The sequence below is a fragment of the Cyprinodon tularosa genome, unplaced genomic scaffold, assembly GCF_016077235.1.
Source record: "Cyprinodon tularosa strain WSP-4 unplaced genomic scaffold, ASM1607723v1 ctg608, whole genome shotgun sequence".
NCBI lineage: Eukaryota > Metazoa > Chordata > Actinopteri > Cyprinodontiformes > Cyprinodontidae > Cyprinodon > Cyprinodon tularosa.
This window is the reverse complement of record NW_024039350.1, coordinates 318,500-335,818: the sequence shown is the minus strand read 5'-3', so window position 1 is coordinate 335,818 and position 17,319 is coordinate 318,500. Positions and strand designations below refer to the sequence as shown.

Sequence of the window (17,319 nt, the reverse complement as noted above, 5' to 3'; positions counted from 1 at the left end):
TCAAGGCACTTTACAGTTCAACCAGATCATACAGTCAAATTAATACAAAGTTTTCTATCTAAGGAAAACCAGTTGATTGCATTGACTCATTGACTCAAATACAATCCCCCACACTAAGCATGCTTGTAGCGACAGTGGAGAGGAAAAACTCCCTTTTAACAGGAAGAAACCTCCAGCAGAACCAGGCTCAGTGTGAGCGGCCATCTGCCGAGGCCGACTGGGGTTCAAGGAGACAGAAGCAGAGATACAAAAAGCAGCTGTAAAAGGCGGCCCCGTCCAGGAAACACACAGCCAGGCAGACGAGATATAGAGATAGCTCAGGATAACCTGAGCCACCCTAACTATAAGCTTTATCAAAAAGGAAAGTTTTAAGCCTAGCCTTAAAAGTAGACAGGGTGTCTGCCTCACGGACTAAAACTGGTAGTTGGTTCCACAGGAGAGGAGCCTGATAACTAAAAGATCTGCCTCCCATTCTACTTTTAGAAATTCTAGGAACCACTAGTAAACCTGCAGATTGAGAGCGAAGTGCTCTGTTAGGAACATAAGGAACAATCAGATCTCTGATATAAGATGGAGCTTGGCCATTTAAGGCTTTATATGTGAGAAGGAGGATTTTAAATTCTATTCTTGATTTAACAGGAAGCCAATGAAGAGAAGCCAGGATAGGCGAGATATGATCTCTCTTTTTAATTTTCATTAGAACTCTGGCTGCAGCATTTTGGATCAGCTGAAGGCTTTTAACTACAGTTTGTGGACTTCCTGATAGTAAAGAATTACAATAGTCCAGCCTTGAAGTAACAAATGCATGGACTAGTTTCTCAGCATCACCCCTGGACAGGATATTTCTAATTTTTGCAATGTTCCTCAGATGAAAGAAGGAAATTCTGGAAACCTCTTTGATATGGGATTTAAATGACAGGTCCTGATCAAAAATAACACCAAGAGTTTTTACTTTATTATCTGAAATCAGTTTAATCCCATCCAAATGAAGTGACTGGCTAATCAGTTTCTTTTTCAGAGACTCTGGTCCAAAGACTATAACTTCTGTTTTGTCTGCATTCAGAAGCAGAAAGTTAAGAGTCATCCAGGTTTTTATGTCTTCAAGACATGCCTGTAATCTATGTAATGGGTTAGCTTCATCTGGATTTATAGACAGATATAGCTGGGTATCATCAGCATAACAGTGGAAATTAATCCCATGCTGTCTAATAATTCTACCAATTGGGAGCATGTGTAAAGTAAAGAGAATTGGTCATAGCACTGATCCCTGTGGTACTCCACAGGTAACCTTTGAGCATGTGGAAGATCTATCATTAACATGAACAAACTGAATTCGATCAGATAGATAAGATTTAAACCAGTCTAGTGCTGTTCCTTTAATTCCAACAAAATATTCAAGTCTTTCTAAAAGAATATTATGGTCAACTGTATCAAATGCAGCACTAAGATCCAACAGGACGAGCACAGATACAAGTCCATTATCTGAGGCCATGAGAATATCATTAGTGACTTTCACCAGAGCTGTTTCAGTGCTATGATGAGCTCTAAAGCCAGACTGAAACTCTTCAAAAAGTTCATTATGGTGGAAGTGATCACAAACTTGTTTGGCAACTACTTTTTCAAGAATTTTGGATAAGAAAGGAAGATTGGATATAGGTCTATAATTGACCAAGTCATCTGGGTCAAGAGACGGTTTCTTAAGCAGAGGTTTAATTACAGCAACCTTAAAAGCTTTAGGTACATATCCCTGTAACAGAGATAGATTAATCACATCTAAAATGGAGGAGGAGATCAAAGGGAATACCTCCTTAAATAACCTGGTTGGAACTGGATCTAACATACAAGTTGAAGGCTTAGATGAAGACAATAATTTTGCTAATTCAGAGAGTTCAACTGGATCAAAGCAGTCTAAACCCGGTTCAGATTCCATGACTACCTCAGGTACAATCGCGGATAGAGGAGTGCTTATGATCTTATTTTTAATAAGATCAATCTTATTTATAAAGAATCCCATAAAATCATTGCTGCTAAGAGCAGGTGGAATGGACGGTTCAACAGAGCTATGGCTCTGGGTGAGTTTGGCAACTGTATTAAAAAGAAATCTAGGATTATTCTTATTCTCCTCTATTAATGAGGAGAAGTATGCTGCTCTTGCTTTACAAAGGGTCCTCTTATACAGCAGTAAACCATATTTCCAGACTAGGAAGGACTCTCGCAGGCCTGTGGAGCGATATTTTCTCTCCAGTTTCCTAGCATTTTGCTTCAAAGTATGCAGCTCTGCATTAAACCAAGGAGCAAGCTTTCTATTTTTAACGGTTTTCATTTTCAAAGGAGCTGCGTTGTCTAAGGCAATACGCAGAGAACTAGCAACCCCATCAACAAAATCATCAACCTGTGAAGGGGAATAAGCTAAGCTTTTGCACTCTGCAGCACTGCTCAGTGACACAGAGGAGAGAGAAAGTGAAGCAGATTCTTTAAAATTTATAACTGCACTATCTGATAAAGATCTACTAAAATTAAACCTTCTTTTGGGGGAGGAGAACTCTGTTAAAGTAATCCTGAAGGTTATTAGAAAGTGGTCAGAGAGGACAGGGTTGTGAGGAAATACTGTTATTTCTTCACATTCTATGCCGTATGTCAGCACAAGATCCAAAGTATGAAGATGAGAATGCGTGGGACTATTCACATTTTGAACAAAGCCAATAGTGTCTAAGATAGCATTAAAGGCTGCTCTTAAGCTATCGCCTTCAATGTCAGCATGGATGTTAAAATCTCCCACTATGATGACCCTATCAGTATTTAATACCAAATCAGAAAGGAACTCTGAAAACTCATCTAAAAATTCAGAGTAAGGACCTGGTGGACGATACAAAGTTACAAAAAGAAGAGGTTTTCTTGCCTTGAAATTTGGATCAGGGAAATTAAGGGTTAAATGTTCAAAAGAGTTGTAGGTATTAATTGTTTTGGGAGTAATCAGTAAGTCAGATTGGAAGATTGTTGCTACTCCTCCTCCTCGCCCAGAACTTCTGGGGATGTGAAAATTTAAATAGCTTGAAGGAGTTGCCTCATTTATGCTCACATAATCCTCTTGCTGCAGCCAGGTTTCTGTAAGGCAAAACAAGTCAATGTGATTATCACAAATCAAGTCATTAACTAGTAGACTTTTAGAGGAAAGCGATCTTATGTTAAACAGACCGCATTTAATTGTTTTAACTTTTTCCCCAATTGGAGTTATTTTGATTTTAATTAGATTATCATGATTTACTCCTTTGGGAATCTTTGCTAATTTATTAGATTTTGGTCGTGGGCAAGACACTGTCTGGATGGAGTAAAGAGTGGGTAACAGTAGAGAAGCTGCAGAGATGTGTGTTAAACTACAACTCTGCTTCCTGGTCTGCACCCTGGGTGGTCAGGGTTTTGGAGGACTAATAAATGTGGCCAGATTCCTAGAAAGAAGAGCTGCACCATCCAAAGTGGGATGGATGCCGTCTCTCCGAATCAGACCAGGCTTTCCCCAAAAGGATTGCCAATTATTAATGTAGCCCACGTTGTTTTCAGGGCACCACCTAGACAACCAGCGGTTGAATGACGACATGCGGCTAAACATGTCATCACTGGTCAGATCAGGGAGGGGACCAGAGAAAATTATGGAGTCCGACATTTTTTTGGCAAACTTACACACCGAAGCAACACTAATTTTAGTGACCTCCGATCGGCGTAACCGGGTGTCATTACCACCAGCGTGAATAACAATCTTACTGTATTTAACCTTATCCTTAGCCAGTAGTTTCAGGTAGGATTTGATGTCGCCCGTTCTGGCCCCCGGCAAACATTTGACTATGGTCCCTGGTGTCTCTAATGCCACGTTTCTGACTATGGAGCTGCCAATCACCAGAGTGGGCTTCTCAGTGGGTGTGTCACTGAGTGGGGAAAACCGGTTAGAAACGTGAACGGGTTGGTGGTGACCAGTGGGCAGAGATCCACGACTACGCTTTCTGCGTACAGTTACCCAATCGCCTGGCTGCTCAGGCACTTTTGGAGGACAGCTACGTGGGGGGCCTACTTTAACTCCTGGATGTTCTACAGCCTGAAGCCTGGATTCTAACTCTGACACCCTCGCCTCCAAAGCTACAAAAATACTACACTTATTACACATCCCATTATCACTAAAGGAGGCAGAGGAATAACTGAACATCTGACACAGAGAGCAGCAGAGAGGAGAGGAAGAAGGAAGAGTTGGAAAAGAGTCAAGGGAGGGAGAGAGAGAAGCCATAGCAATGCTAAGCTAGCGCTAGCCTAGGCTAGCTACTCCTTGCTATCAGAAATAAAACCGTGTGAAACTGACAAGTGCTCAGTAGAAAAGTGCAGCAGAAGGTGCTATGTTTTAAAGTAGTCAGTTAGAGTTACTTAGATACAGAGATATCACAGAGAAAATAACTTAACTTCAGATGGAGATCCTCTGAACAGCTGCACACTCAGTTAATCCAAACAGGAAGTGAACAGGTCCAAAGAACACATAGAAAAACATTAACATTGAATATGTAGGGCATGCAGCGATTAGTGCACAAGGCCCATGCCTTAGTCTATGTCTTAGTCCTCGACGTGGCCAACACAGTAATTCAGTAATGAATCGGTTTTCATCTTTTAGAACCTTCTTGTTCGCCCTGGTCCTAAGGGACCCACCTTTCTCTCATGTTCTACAAGAGCATGCCTCTTTACTATTGAGTTTCTAAGCAGGACATATAAAGTAATACTCACCTGATTGATATAAAGAGCCAAAGCAGCAAAGTGTCTGAGCAGCATTTATTCAATTGAGACAAAGACAGATTAACTCAGATTATATATACCATTTAGAGACAGGAAGGATCCTTCCAATAGATACAGAGCTAAAGCAGCATTTCTAAATTCATCATTCGGAAATCATCTTTATTTTGCCATTCTGTTTAATAGATTGTTATTTAACCAAACAATACTTTGTAATAAACTTTCAATAGCTTCTAGCAGAGTCCGGCTGCTGATCCATGGTGGCTGCAGAGGAGGGTTCTTCATGTAGGGTTTGGACGAGAAGGAACGTGAGGGGGTCGCCTGTGTGAGAGGGCCATGGACAGAAATGCATCTAGTTAGTTTCTGATCCTGTAGTAAAGCAAACATTAATGCTGTGTGCTTCTCTAACCCTCTGGTTAGGGTTGAGTATAAAATCATATCAGATCAATTTAATAAACCAGATTCTTATCTGCTGGAGCTTTCTGGAGGTTAAAGGCACTGGGTGATGCACATGCAGGTTGGTTCAAAACTGTTTCAGACATCAAAGAAGATCGTACTCTGATTAAAGTGAGAAATAATGTAATTGAAGAAAAGGATCCAAAAGCCTTTAGATGGAAAACAAACCCTGAAAACTAACAGTCAGATGGGATAATCACCAAAATGCTTCAATATGATTAAAGTTCTATAGTAAAAGCTGAAATTATTCATTAACGGTTGGCAGATTCTAAAACTAAACCATGAAGTGAGGATTACACTGAACAAACCAAAACAGTTTGTGTGCCAATGGGGAAAAAAAGGAAACCCTATGAATTACGACAGTTAGTATCCCTTTGTAATCAATAAAGTATTTTTAAATTGAATGAAGAGGAAATCACTTTCAAAATGGACCAACATCAACCGAGAGCATACCAGCCAGCTAAAAAGATACAGGTTCTCTAGATTACCTGGATTAACTCCTCCATGCTCGAATATATATATATATACATATATATATATATACACACATATACATACCGTATATATACATATATATATACATATACATACATATACATATACACATATACATATACCGTATATATACATATATACACATATATATATATACACATATACATATACACATATACATACCGTATATATACATATATACATATACATATATATATACACATATACATATACACATATACATATACACATATACATACCGTATATATACATATATACATATATATATACACATATACATATACATACCGTATATATACATATACATACACATATACATACATATATATATATACACGCATACATGTATATATATGTATATATATATATACATATATATATATGAAAATATATATATATCGCCAAAATTGAAATTTCTACACTTTTTTTTTTTCTTTTACACATGCTTGTCGCATATTTGCAACAGGCAACAGGTTAACATGAGTTATCCAGCCTCATAATATAAGGCTGTGTAAAAACTGTGTGTGATAGTATAATCGGCCTGGGGGGAATATCTTTTCACAGGTTTTCCACAGATATGAAGCAGTTTTGGAAACTTGATTTTATTGAACTTAGTTCAGTTCAGTGCATCCAAATCTTAAAATATTGCTCTAGATTTCTACAATAAATGATGGAGGCTTTGACGAATGCAGAGACCGCAGTTTAATAAAACAGGTTTGCAACTGGATGTGTAGTGATCCCCAGGTTTTAATGTTCCTGGAGACAGAAGTCACTCTAAGGATTTTGAGTTTTTTCTCATATTGCTTTTAACTTGTAGACTTGGGGCACTTACTAAGTCAGTCCATTTTTTTCTCCTGGAGACCACATTGCAACAAATAGATAACTTCACTGAGTCTCTAAATACAAAAAAAATAAATAAATAAAAATAAATGAAATAGCTGAAAAAAAAAAAAAAAACACAAATTCATTGAAAAACCCATAACGCTCCTGATGCTTTGTTATAATAACTCTAAGAAACATCCAAACAAATGAACATTCTTACAACCCGTTTCCATTATAAGTGCTGAAGTGCTTGATAAGGTTGTTGTTTTTTTAGGTATCTTCACATTCATCCAAACATGTTCATCTTATGCGCTCAATTTCAGCTGTTAAAAAATGATTGTACCAATGATGCTCAGAGGATTGTACCACCATCCTGAGTGCGGTACATGAGAGCAATCTGTTAAACTCTGCCCTTCTGAAGATGGTCTGTCCCAAACATTCAGATTAGTTAGATGAACCGTTGCATCCACAATTTTTCCTTCTGTCTTAATCAAAATTTAAAATAAACTACCAAATTAGAAGGTAAAGCATAAGCATATATGCAAAAATACCAAACAGCCTGAGGAGCATGTTTAGACACTGCAGGGTCAGAGCAAAGAAACACTTGTTTACCAGCTGAGGTCTAGGAGTTTAAAGGAGGATCAGCCAGAGTGACCTCAGCTACTACTAACCAGCTGCTGGTTAGTAGTATCCAAATCTACAGGTGCTGGTCATAAAATTAGAATATCATGAAAAAGTAGATTGATTTCAGTAATTCCATTTAAAAAGTGAAACTTGTATATTATATTCATACATTACATACAAACTCATATATTTCAGATGTTTATTTTGTTTAATTTTGATGATTACAAATGACAACAAATGAAAATCTCAAATTCATCATATCAGAAAATTAGAATATTACTGAAGACCAATAAAAACAAAGGATTTATAGAAATGTTGGCCAACTGAAAAGTATGAACATGAAAAGTATGAGCATGTACAGCACTCAGTATTTAGTTGGGCCTCCTTTGGCCTGTATTACTGCAGCAATGCGGCGTGGCATGGAGTCGATCAGTCTGTGGCACTGCTCAGGTGTTATGATAGCCCAGGTTGCTCTAATAGTGGCTTTTAGCTCTTCTGAATTTTTGGGTCTGGTGTATTGCATCTTCTTCTTCACAATACCCCATAGATTTTCTATGGGGTTAAGGTCAGGAGAGTTTGCTGGCCAATTAAGAACAGGGATACCATGGTCCTTCAACCAGGTACTGATAGCTTTGGCACTGTGTGCAGGTGCCAAGTCCTGTTGGAAAATGAAATCTGCATCTCCAAAAAGTTGGTCAGCTGCAGGAAGCATGAAGTGCTCTAAAACTTCCTGGTATGTGGCTGCGTTGACCCTGGACCTCAGAAAACACAATGGACCAACACCAGCAGATGACATGGCACCCCAAACCATCACTGACTGTGGAAACTTTACACTGGACTTCAAGCAACGTGGATGAAGTGCCTCTCTTCTTTTCCTCCAGACTCTGGGACCTTGATTTCCAAAGGAAATGCAAAATTTACTTTCATCAGAGAACATGACTTTGGTCCTGTTTCTCTTTAGCCCAGGCAAGACGCTTCTGACGCTGTCTGTGGTTCAAGAGTGGCTTGACACAAGGAATGCGACAGCAGAAACCCATGTCTTTCATACGTCTGTGTGTGGTGGTTCTTGAAGCACTCACTCCAGCTGCAGTCCACTCTTTGTGAATCTCCCCCACATTTTTGAATAGGTTTTGTTTCACAATCCTCTCCAGGGTGCGGTTATCTCTCTTGCTTGTACACTTTTTTCGACCACATCTTTTCCTTCCCTTTGCCTCTCTATTAATGTGCTTGGACACTGAGCTCTGTGAACAGCCAGCCTCTTTAGCGATGACCTTTTGTGTCTTGCCCTCCTTGTGCAAGGTGTCGATGGTCGTCTTTTGGACAACTGTCAAGTCAGCAGTCTTCCCCATGATTGTGTAGCCTATAGAACTAGACTGAAAGACCATTTAAAGGCTTTTGCAGGTGGTTTGAGTTAATTAGCTGATTAGAGTGTGGCACCAGGGGCCATCAATTTTGAACCTTTTCACAATATTCTAATTTTCTGATATGATGAATTTGAGATTTTCATTTGTTGTCATTTGTAATCATCAAAATTAAACAAAATAAACATCTGAAATATATGAGTTTGTATGTAATGTATGAATATAATATACAAGTTTCACTTTTTAAATGGAATTACTGAAATCAATCTACTTTTTCATGATATTCTAATTTTATGACCAGCACCTGTAAATGTTATTATGGGCTGTGCATAAAGAAAACAAATAAAAAAAAATAAAAAAAAGGGAATATGTGAAAAGAAGCCAGAAGCACCAAGCCAGCAGAATTTTCACTCTATAGATTTTATTTGTGACAAGTGACTGTATGAAATCTGACAGATGTTGCGACACCTTTTCCATTGACGGTAAGCTTTGTGGATACAACGTTCTTACATCAACATCTGTGTAGTTATTAGTATTACAAAGTCGGCACTTCCCTTTTACTTCTCTGACTAAGGCTTTCTTGCTCCACAGATGGAGTAAAAAATTACTTTAACAGGAGTGTATGGTTGTAAAAAAAACAAATGCTCAGCAAACAAACGCTCAGGATAATTGAAACACATTGGAGAAAATTATTAAACTAAATGGTATAAATGTCTATTGAAGTGCTTAGTGTGTAAAAAAAAAATCAGCATTACAAAGTGTACAGCTCACAAAAAATGTAAACCTTCCCTTTGCAGAGTATAACCAACGTTGTACATCAAGTGCTGCTTTAACATGTATTTTTTATAGGTTGCTTAAGAATCTTTTTTTTTTCATTACTTCATGTCATTGTTAAAGAAAAAAAATAATTTTTTCTACAAAAAAAGGCCTAAAAAAATGCAATGCCTGTAATTACAGAGGAAAAAAATTTTAGTAAGTGATAGAAAAGAGTAGAGAGCTTCTGAGAGATCAGATAATGAAGACAAGCAACCCAAAAAATAAAAGAGTCTAGTCGAGCAGGGAAGGCTCTGATGGACGAATGATAGTGGGTCTGTTGGGTGCAGCCGGGGGTCTTCTGCTGCAGGAGAAAATAGAGGAAAAGAGGTAAAGATGAGTAGAAAACATGCAAGGAAAGGATTTTTTTCATAAAGTCATGCAGCAATGTCTCCCAAAAGCCACAGAAAATCCCTCAAAAACAGCAAACAGCACAACCCTCACCCAGCTACACAGAATTAGAGACACTTTGTGTTGTGATGAATGCTGCTTATAATGCAGGCTGCAATCCTGGGTTTCCTGTGCTTGTTACCATAGTAACAGGGCCACTGTTGGCCTCCCTGTAGGTGCAGACAGGAAGTCGAAAACATAATATTTCTAATTCCAAGACTGGATTAACGCTTCTGTAGCAGAAAAGAGCTCACATTCCTGCACATCTGCAGACGCCTGTGTCTTTAACTAAGCAGTGCTCTGGAATGAGATCTGCTGTTTATCAAAAGATTGTTCAGCAGGATCAAATCTCCTTTTATGAAGTTTGCAAATAAAATATTGGACAGAAGGGACCAAAGTAATACTAATCTAGATGCAAATCGGACGGGATTCTTATCTGAATGGTTATTAATATTTAGGGAAACGTTTCAACCTCCTGATCTGCTTTTCTCTGAATCCAGGCGGGATATTTTCTCTGAACTTTTATAAAGAAAGTGTACATTAAATAACATCTGAACAGAGAGCCAGTCTTTAATAAAAAACCCTTGTGTGCATTAATCTTACAACATGCAACTACAATTATTTAAAAAAGACTAAATATGGTACACAGCGTGAATCAATAAATGCTTTAATATAAAAGTATCCCCTCAACAACATTTGGTAGCAACCTTTAAAAAACAACTACATTTTAAAAATCATCAAGAAGCTTGTAAATAAAAATCTCTGATTTAAGTGGATTAAAGTTGGTTGGTTTTCTGGTGTGGAACTGACTTAAGGGCTGGTTATACTCCTGCAGTAGTGTGTTGCAGTAAGCTTGACGCAGACATTTTTGATTTATGCTCAATATTGAAGCGTGGTCTGCGGTGTACACTGTGGGTCTAGATACAGCCGAGGCGATAAGGAAGTGGGGGCGAGTTTAAGTCCGACAACGGAGGGACAGGAGGGTGAAAAAGAGCGGGGATCCAGATGAAAAAAGGGCCTAGTGTTCTCGCGCACCTTGATCTTCTAGCTGGTCCAACTTCAAGAGTTTTTTTCTGCAATTTCGGTCATAAAAACAAAACAAGCCGGCCTCCTGTCTGCAGTCACAATTTGGGAGAGGTGCAGCGGAGTGTCTGCGGAGGGGGCGGGGACGTCTTTTTGTTCACTGCAACATCTTCCCAGAGAACCTGGTTTCGAAGTATAAATCAGCCTTTATTCCACAGGTTTTAAATGAGATCCTTCCAGTCTATTGTCACCCTGTTTCAGGTTCCATTGAAGCAGTTTTTTTCACTGTTTGGAGTCATTCTACTGATGATTCATTTAACAGAGTCCTAGGTTTCTATCATCTGCTCAGTTGACAGGAAGTTAAAGAATGAGGAGGTGAAGGTAGTCCTCCATCTTCATCAGTTGATGTGCTATCCACTAGCAGAAAACAGCCCCACATCATGATGCTACCACCACCATGCTTAACAGCTGTTACAGTGTTCTTAGCTCCGAAAGGCTCACTTGCATTCTTCAAAACATACTTTAGGACGCTGTTGCCAAAGAGCTCAATCCTAATCACTATTAACCATAAAACCAGAAGACGTCTGTTTTATTCTAATAAGAAGCCATGGGTTTTGGCCTATATTAAGGTGTCAGGCTCGTAGCAGAAGGCTCTTCTTGGTTGGCAGCCCTCTCATTTCACCACAAAGTAAAACTTCCTCCACTTTGGATATTGTGTCTTTTCTCAGCAATTCTAAATCTGGTGACAGAACTTCTAATGCCTTTTTTCTGGTTTGGTTAAAATGAAAAACAACAGTTTGAAATAATATTATTTTCCTGGTAAATGAGAAAATGATTTTGGGTTTTTTAACTCTGTTATAAATCAGCTGTAAACTGAGTAAACACATTTTCCCTGAAGATCCAAGCACTGAGTAAAAGGCTGCAGGGTGAGCTAAATTAATACTTTTGGATGGTGAGATCCACATTTGAGCACAACTAAAACTGCTTTAAAGGACTTTATCTCTAAATAATGAGGAAACTGTCATGAAAAATAAAGTCTTCAGAGGAAGGTCTGTTAATCAAGCAACCCTCTAACTGCCCAATAACTCAGCAGGATGTGAGATTAATTCCACACTAACCTAGAACCAAACCACTGCCCCACATTAGGCTGTGGGTTCAACAGGTGTGTGAGTATCTGGGTTTGAGGTTCTACCTGGGAACTCCTGGGGGCAGAGCTGGAGGCACACGGGCAGGCCTTGAAGGAATGAGAGGCACTGATGAATTGGTATCGTATGGCCCCTGGGGGCCCGGTCGAGAGGGCACAGGCGGTGCCCCGAACGCTGGTGAAGGATTGAGAGGCGGTGGACCGGGAGTGGATCCCCTCACTGCTGGGGGGCGGTTAGGGGGCACTGTGGTCGATGTGAGCGGTCGGGACGCCGGTGGACTGGAACAAAGAGCCAAACGCTAATGATTAACATTTGTGTTCATTTTAGACAATCTGATGTAGTAGAAAAGCTTTAATAGAATTTATATGGTATATAAAACCTTTTAATAAATACAAATCTGGAAATATACCGCAACAAATAGTGCACAGCTAAATCCCTCTCAACCTGTATGTCTCAAATTTCCCTTTACAGGATGATAGTGGAAACCATAACTTTATTTTCTTTAAGAAAAGTAGTCTCTGTGTAAAGACAGACAGACCTTTAAATGTTTTTTTAAGCTAGGTTCATGTCTGACAGCTCTTTGGGGACTCCTGGTGGGCATTATAGGTTACAAAAAAGTGCTTTTCTATTGTTTTCTATTGTTTAATTGTCCTCCAAACAATCATAATAACACAATAAATTTTCCGATTAATGATAAAAAAGCTGATAAACTGATAAGAATATATAAAACATTGAACAAACTTTTGAATATTTAATCAGACCTATCTTATATCAATATTAACAATAGTTTAACAAACATTTCAAAACCAACTGTATCTTATCTACTTCAACCAGATGGATAAAAAAAAACATCCTTGAACAGAGACAAATGTTCATGAATACCTGTTTAATTTAAATGTTTTTATTCTGGTTTGTTTATTCTCAATAATCACCTAATGGGTAGTCGTAGCACTGACTATAAAGTAGTTTGAGACCCCATCACAGGAAAAAAAACAAAATGTGTTCTGTCATATTAACAAACATTTGTTTAACTAATATTTTTCACCTCGGTTCTTTGGCGATCCAAGTGTCGTCTACAGGCGGAGGCATTGGCGTAGAGATGGTGGTGGTGCTGATGTCTCCGATGATGACCAGCGCCTCTTTCAGAGCGTGATACATCCTCAGCATCTCATCCCTCCTCTGGGCCTGCTCAGCAGACTCCTCCATCAAACTGCCCTGGTCTCCACATGAGTACAGATAGGCCAGCAGCTCAGAGTGGATGAAGTCCTTCGTCTAAAAAAGGAAGGGAAGAAAAATGTCTACGTTGTGATAAATTATTTACTAAATGTAACTTAATCTTTTTCACATTGCAATTAGATCCCAGCATATTCTATTTAGGCAGAAACATCCAACTTTGTAGTGGTTTCTGCTTTAAAAGAAGACATACGTTGTTGATCATGAGGTGCATGATGGTCTTGGGCATGAGATCCCTGATGGATTTGTTGACGATGCTGATGTAGGAGTCCACCAGGTTACGGATGGTCTCTACCTGGCGCTCCAGCTGTGGATCCATGGACACCGTGTCCGAAGAACTCATAGCGTCCTCGCTCTGTTGCTGTAGGACACCAGAATCAGACATGAAGTGTTTCATACCAGGAAAAGGCTCTTATCTATAATTAAATATCATTATTGGGGCTGATCTACAGTCTGCTGCACCTGGTCCTTCTCTGGGTAAACACCAGCCCTGAGGAAGGAGGCCTTCCAGCTATCCACGTCCTCCTGAGTGTCGCAGGCCAGCTCGATCTGACGCAGGTCTTTATATACGTTCCTGTGAGGGAATAGAACCGTTAAAGTGAACAAGAGCAAGATTGCAAGGAGTCAGGAAACAAGGATGCGTTAGTGGATCGAGGTGTCGGCACCTTTGTTCTGTGTTAAAAATAGCAAAGACGTGCTTGCTGGACATGAAGCCTTTTTCCAGGTCTCTGAGTTTCAGATTGTCGAGAGGCAGCATGAACTTCTTCTCTTTTTCCTAAAGAAACATCAAATGGTAAAATATATCAATGCATACCTGGAAATATAGGGGGAAAAGCTCGTAGTTAAGCCATGATTTCCTTTTGTTTATGCAGGTCTACCTCCTCATCTTTATACCAGGAGAGAGACTCGGCGGTCAGGACAAACCAGTAGTCTTTGGAGCCGCCCTTCATGATGCTGATGTTGATGGTGAGCCAGCCTCTGCGGATCACCTGAAGAGTCCACAGAACCACTTCACAGTTTAACACACATCCTTAGAGACGACGCAGAATGCTGGAAGCCTTCAATATAAACTTTTTATTTTGGAAGTGAAGACCTATTATCATTAAAATAAAAAAAGCACATCATTTAAGCCATATTTCCAGTGACGGTATCTAAATTAAGGAACGATAATTTTCTTCAAAACCAAGTAGGCCATAATTAGAATAGAATACAAAATCCTTTTAATGTCCCACAATGGGGACATTTTGGTGTTTACAACAGCAACGAGATAAAAGAGAAAATGGTCACACAAACATGGACCTTAGAAAAATTTATAAAAATAAAAGAAAAACAATAAAACACTGTACTGTAAAGTATTTTAACAATATAAAACTGTGAATCTGGAGAATAAATAACCAATATACAGCTATGGACATTTTTACAGTAATGGATATTTAAAAAATAGCAGAAACATCAGACATGTGCAAAATGACAGCAGCATGTTATTTAACTGACTAATGAGGAAACTGCAAAATCAGCAGGAATGTAACAACTTATTGATGTTGTTGGGAACAGTGGTGGTTATAAAGTCTTACAGCTGCTTGGAGGAAGGATCTGTGATAACATAATATGGAGGATGGAACAAAGTACTGAAAACATTAAAAACTTCTGCTTGAGTCTTCACAGAGCAGTAGAGATGTTTCTGTGCAAGTGGATTATCCTCATTTTATATATATATTTTTTATATAATTTTATATCTGCGGCAGCAATACGTCAAGCTTGATCATTAAAATCCAGAACAATTATTCCTACAGATATCCAGATCTGATCAAGAGTTATTCTTTCAGGATCTCAAATACTTAGCCTTCAAGCTGTGTGCTCATATTTACTCAGAACATTTTAAATAATCAGCTGATTTCCACGAACAAGGACTGTAAAAATGTTGTAGGCTATAGACATGGTTCTGTTGATTTAATAAAGCTGTGTTACCCTAACCATTGGGGTTAAAAGAACAGGGAAAAAGAGACTGTATTGGCTGCTTCAGCTCCCCATTTCTCTGTATCCCGAGAGAATCTCTGCAATCTTGCCAAATACTGCGACAGATCTGTGCCTCAGAGAGGTGAAATAACAAGGAAATTATGAATAAACTACAACAGGAGCTGAATCTGTACAGCTTCATTTAAATCATACAATTTAAACATACCTTTGAAAGAATGGATGGTTGTTTCAGCTTTTAATGTTTTGCTCTGAGTCTGCTACTCCTATGTTATACTTTCAATTTGTATCCTTTCTATTTGCTGTTGTTTCTATTTTAATATGTGAACTTGAAGAGTATGTATTGAAATGGAAAAAAAAGAAGAATTATATTTCATTTGCAGGCCGTTTATCAGTTTGCCACACTGGATAAAATCGAAATCTAGATAAGTAATTTTTTCTTGGATTTAGGAGGTAAAAAAGACATTTTGCCAATGGAACGAGAAAATTTACACTTAAAAGAAGAAAACACAATTGCATTGTCTTATTTCAAATGCATTTTATCTAATTGTCTTATTTTAAGAGTAAAAATGCTCATTCCATTGGCAAACTATCTCAATTACCTGCAAAAATTAAGGATAAATACACTTAATTTAAGAAGTTTTCCAGTTTTTTTTGCCAGTGCGGTAGCTGTTCTGCTATAGTTGGGTTCCAGAGTTGGAAAATGTCTATATGCTTCTTCAATAAAACATTAACCACAGGAATCTAAACTGTAAAATAAAAAAATGGTTTATTTTTAGCTTTTTTTTTTTATACGGATCAGAGGAAAATTTCTCCAACCTCATGATTGGTCAGAATTTCATCAAATGTTGCTTTACCGGGAAATCCCATGTCCTGCTGCTTGTAAATCAGCAAGAATTTTTCATAGCTCGCCCGTATCCCCTCCTATTTCGTTAATCTTCTAAAAATAGAAACACATCCACATCCTTAAAACAGTAAACCCAAAATAGCATCACGGAGAAGCTGTGATGTCACTTGTTGACACTAAAATCTAACTTGTGAGTTCTCATAAATCTGTCAGATTCTCACTTCCCTCTTCTCTGTGTCACAGCAAAAAAAAAAAAAACATTTATCGTCATTCACGGCCCGTGTAAACAGTGACTCCCCCACCTACCTAAAGAGGAACCGTAGGGCAAGGTGCTTACAAGAACCTTACCATTAGTGGTAAAAAAGGGGGAAAAAAGGAAGGAAGAACCAATGGGGGCCCAGATAACAGTATTGAGATATCAACAATAAGAGCAGAAGTAATTAACTGTAATGATGTGAAGGCAGCAAACACAGTGAGTCTGTTCACCTGGTTAGGCATGGCTCTCTTCTTGGTGGTGTTAGCAGCCGTCCTCTGCTGGGCACTGCAGGAGAGACATTCAATAGTTTAAAAACAAAGAGACATTTACTGGATTCACATTATTTTCACACACAAGTCTAAAGACTCCACAAAAAACATCTAAACATTACACAGTAAAGCAAACATCACTAGAGTTTAACATCATTGCCTGGTTAATTGCGTTACTACCTGCTTTTAGCATTTCTTTTTTAGCTTTACTTGCTTTTACTGAATAATCGCTGTATTGAATTGTGCTATACAAATAAACCTGCCTTGCCTTCCTAGTGCATCAACAGCATAATCATTTTTTTCTAAACCACCTCACAATATTTGGTGTTATTCTACACTCAAACTATTTAACTAACTTGATCTTTTTCATTTATTGCAATTTGGTGTTTGTACTCCAAGTTACTGAAAGTATGAATACTTATTTATAATAATAGTCCCCTGATCCTAACAGAGCGTGACTGGCAGATGGCTATACTTTATTTTTGTGCATTTTTAAGATTTATAACTCAAGTACTGCATGTGCAGTGTAACCTCAAGTCACAAAATTATGCTGTTTATTTATGTCTATAGACATTACAGGCCTAGATTAAACTGAAGCTGAGGCTATCTGTGATTCAAACTGTATCTCAACCAATGTTTGAATTAGAATTACTTTATTAATCCCTTGCGGGAAATTATTTTCTTGCAGTGGAACCGTTTACAGAAGAAAGAAAAATAAAATATAGCATTATATCACACAGAATAAAATAAATAAAATTTGTAAAATTACAACCAACATAGTAAAAGTACACCCTTCCCATACAAACAATGTAAAAAAAGATATAAG

At 38.3% G+C, this 17,319-nt stretch overlaps 1 protein-coding gene across 5 annotated transcripts in view; it reads right to left on the bottom strand.

Moving 5' to 3' along the window:
- Positions 1–4,905: 4,905 nt before the first annotated feature.
- The window catches only part of dnm2b (dynamin 2b), a 28,914-nt gene continuing 16,500 nt past the window's right edge, over positions 4,906–17,319 (bottom strand). For 2 of the 5 annotated variants that reach the window (XM_038307369.1, XM_038307367.1), the window contains exons 13-20: positions 16,455–16,509; positions 14,026–14,136; positions 13,813–13,922; positions 13,610–13,721; positions 13,341–13,508; positions 12,960–13,186; positions 11,962–12,192; positions 8,943–9,657 (exon numbers count right to left, since the gene is read on the bottom strand). In XM_038307369.1, the coding sequence (XP_038163297.1) occupies positions 9,591–9,657; positions 11,962–12,192; positions 12,960–13,186; positions 13,341–13,508; positions 13,610–13,721; positions 13,813–13,922; positions 14,026–14,136; positions 16,455–16,509 (1,081 nt within the window). In that variant the 3' untranslated portion in view covers positions 8,943–9,590. Of the gene's footprint in view, positions 5,086–8,942; positions 9,661–11,961; positions 12,193–12,959; positions 13,187–13,340; positions 13,509–13,609; positions 13,722–13,812; positions 13,923–14,025; positions 14,137–16,454; positions 16,510–17,319 lie in introns of those variants that run through there. The other 3 variants (XM_038307366.1, XM_038307365.1, XM_038307368.1) reach the window with 2 other exon arrangements.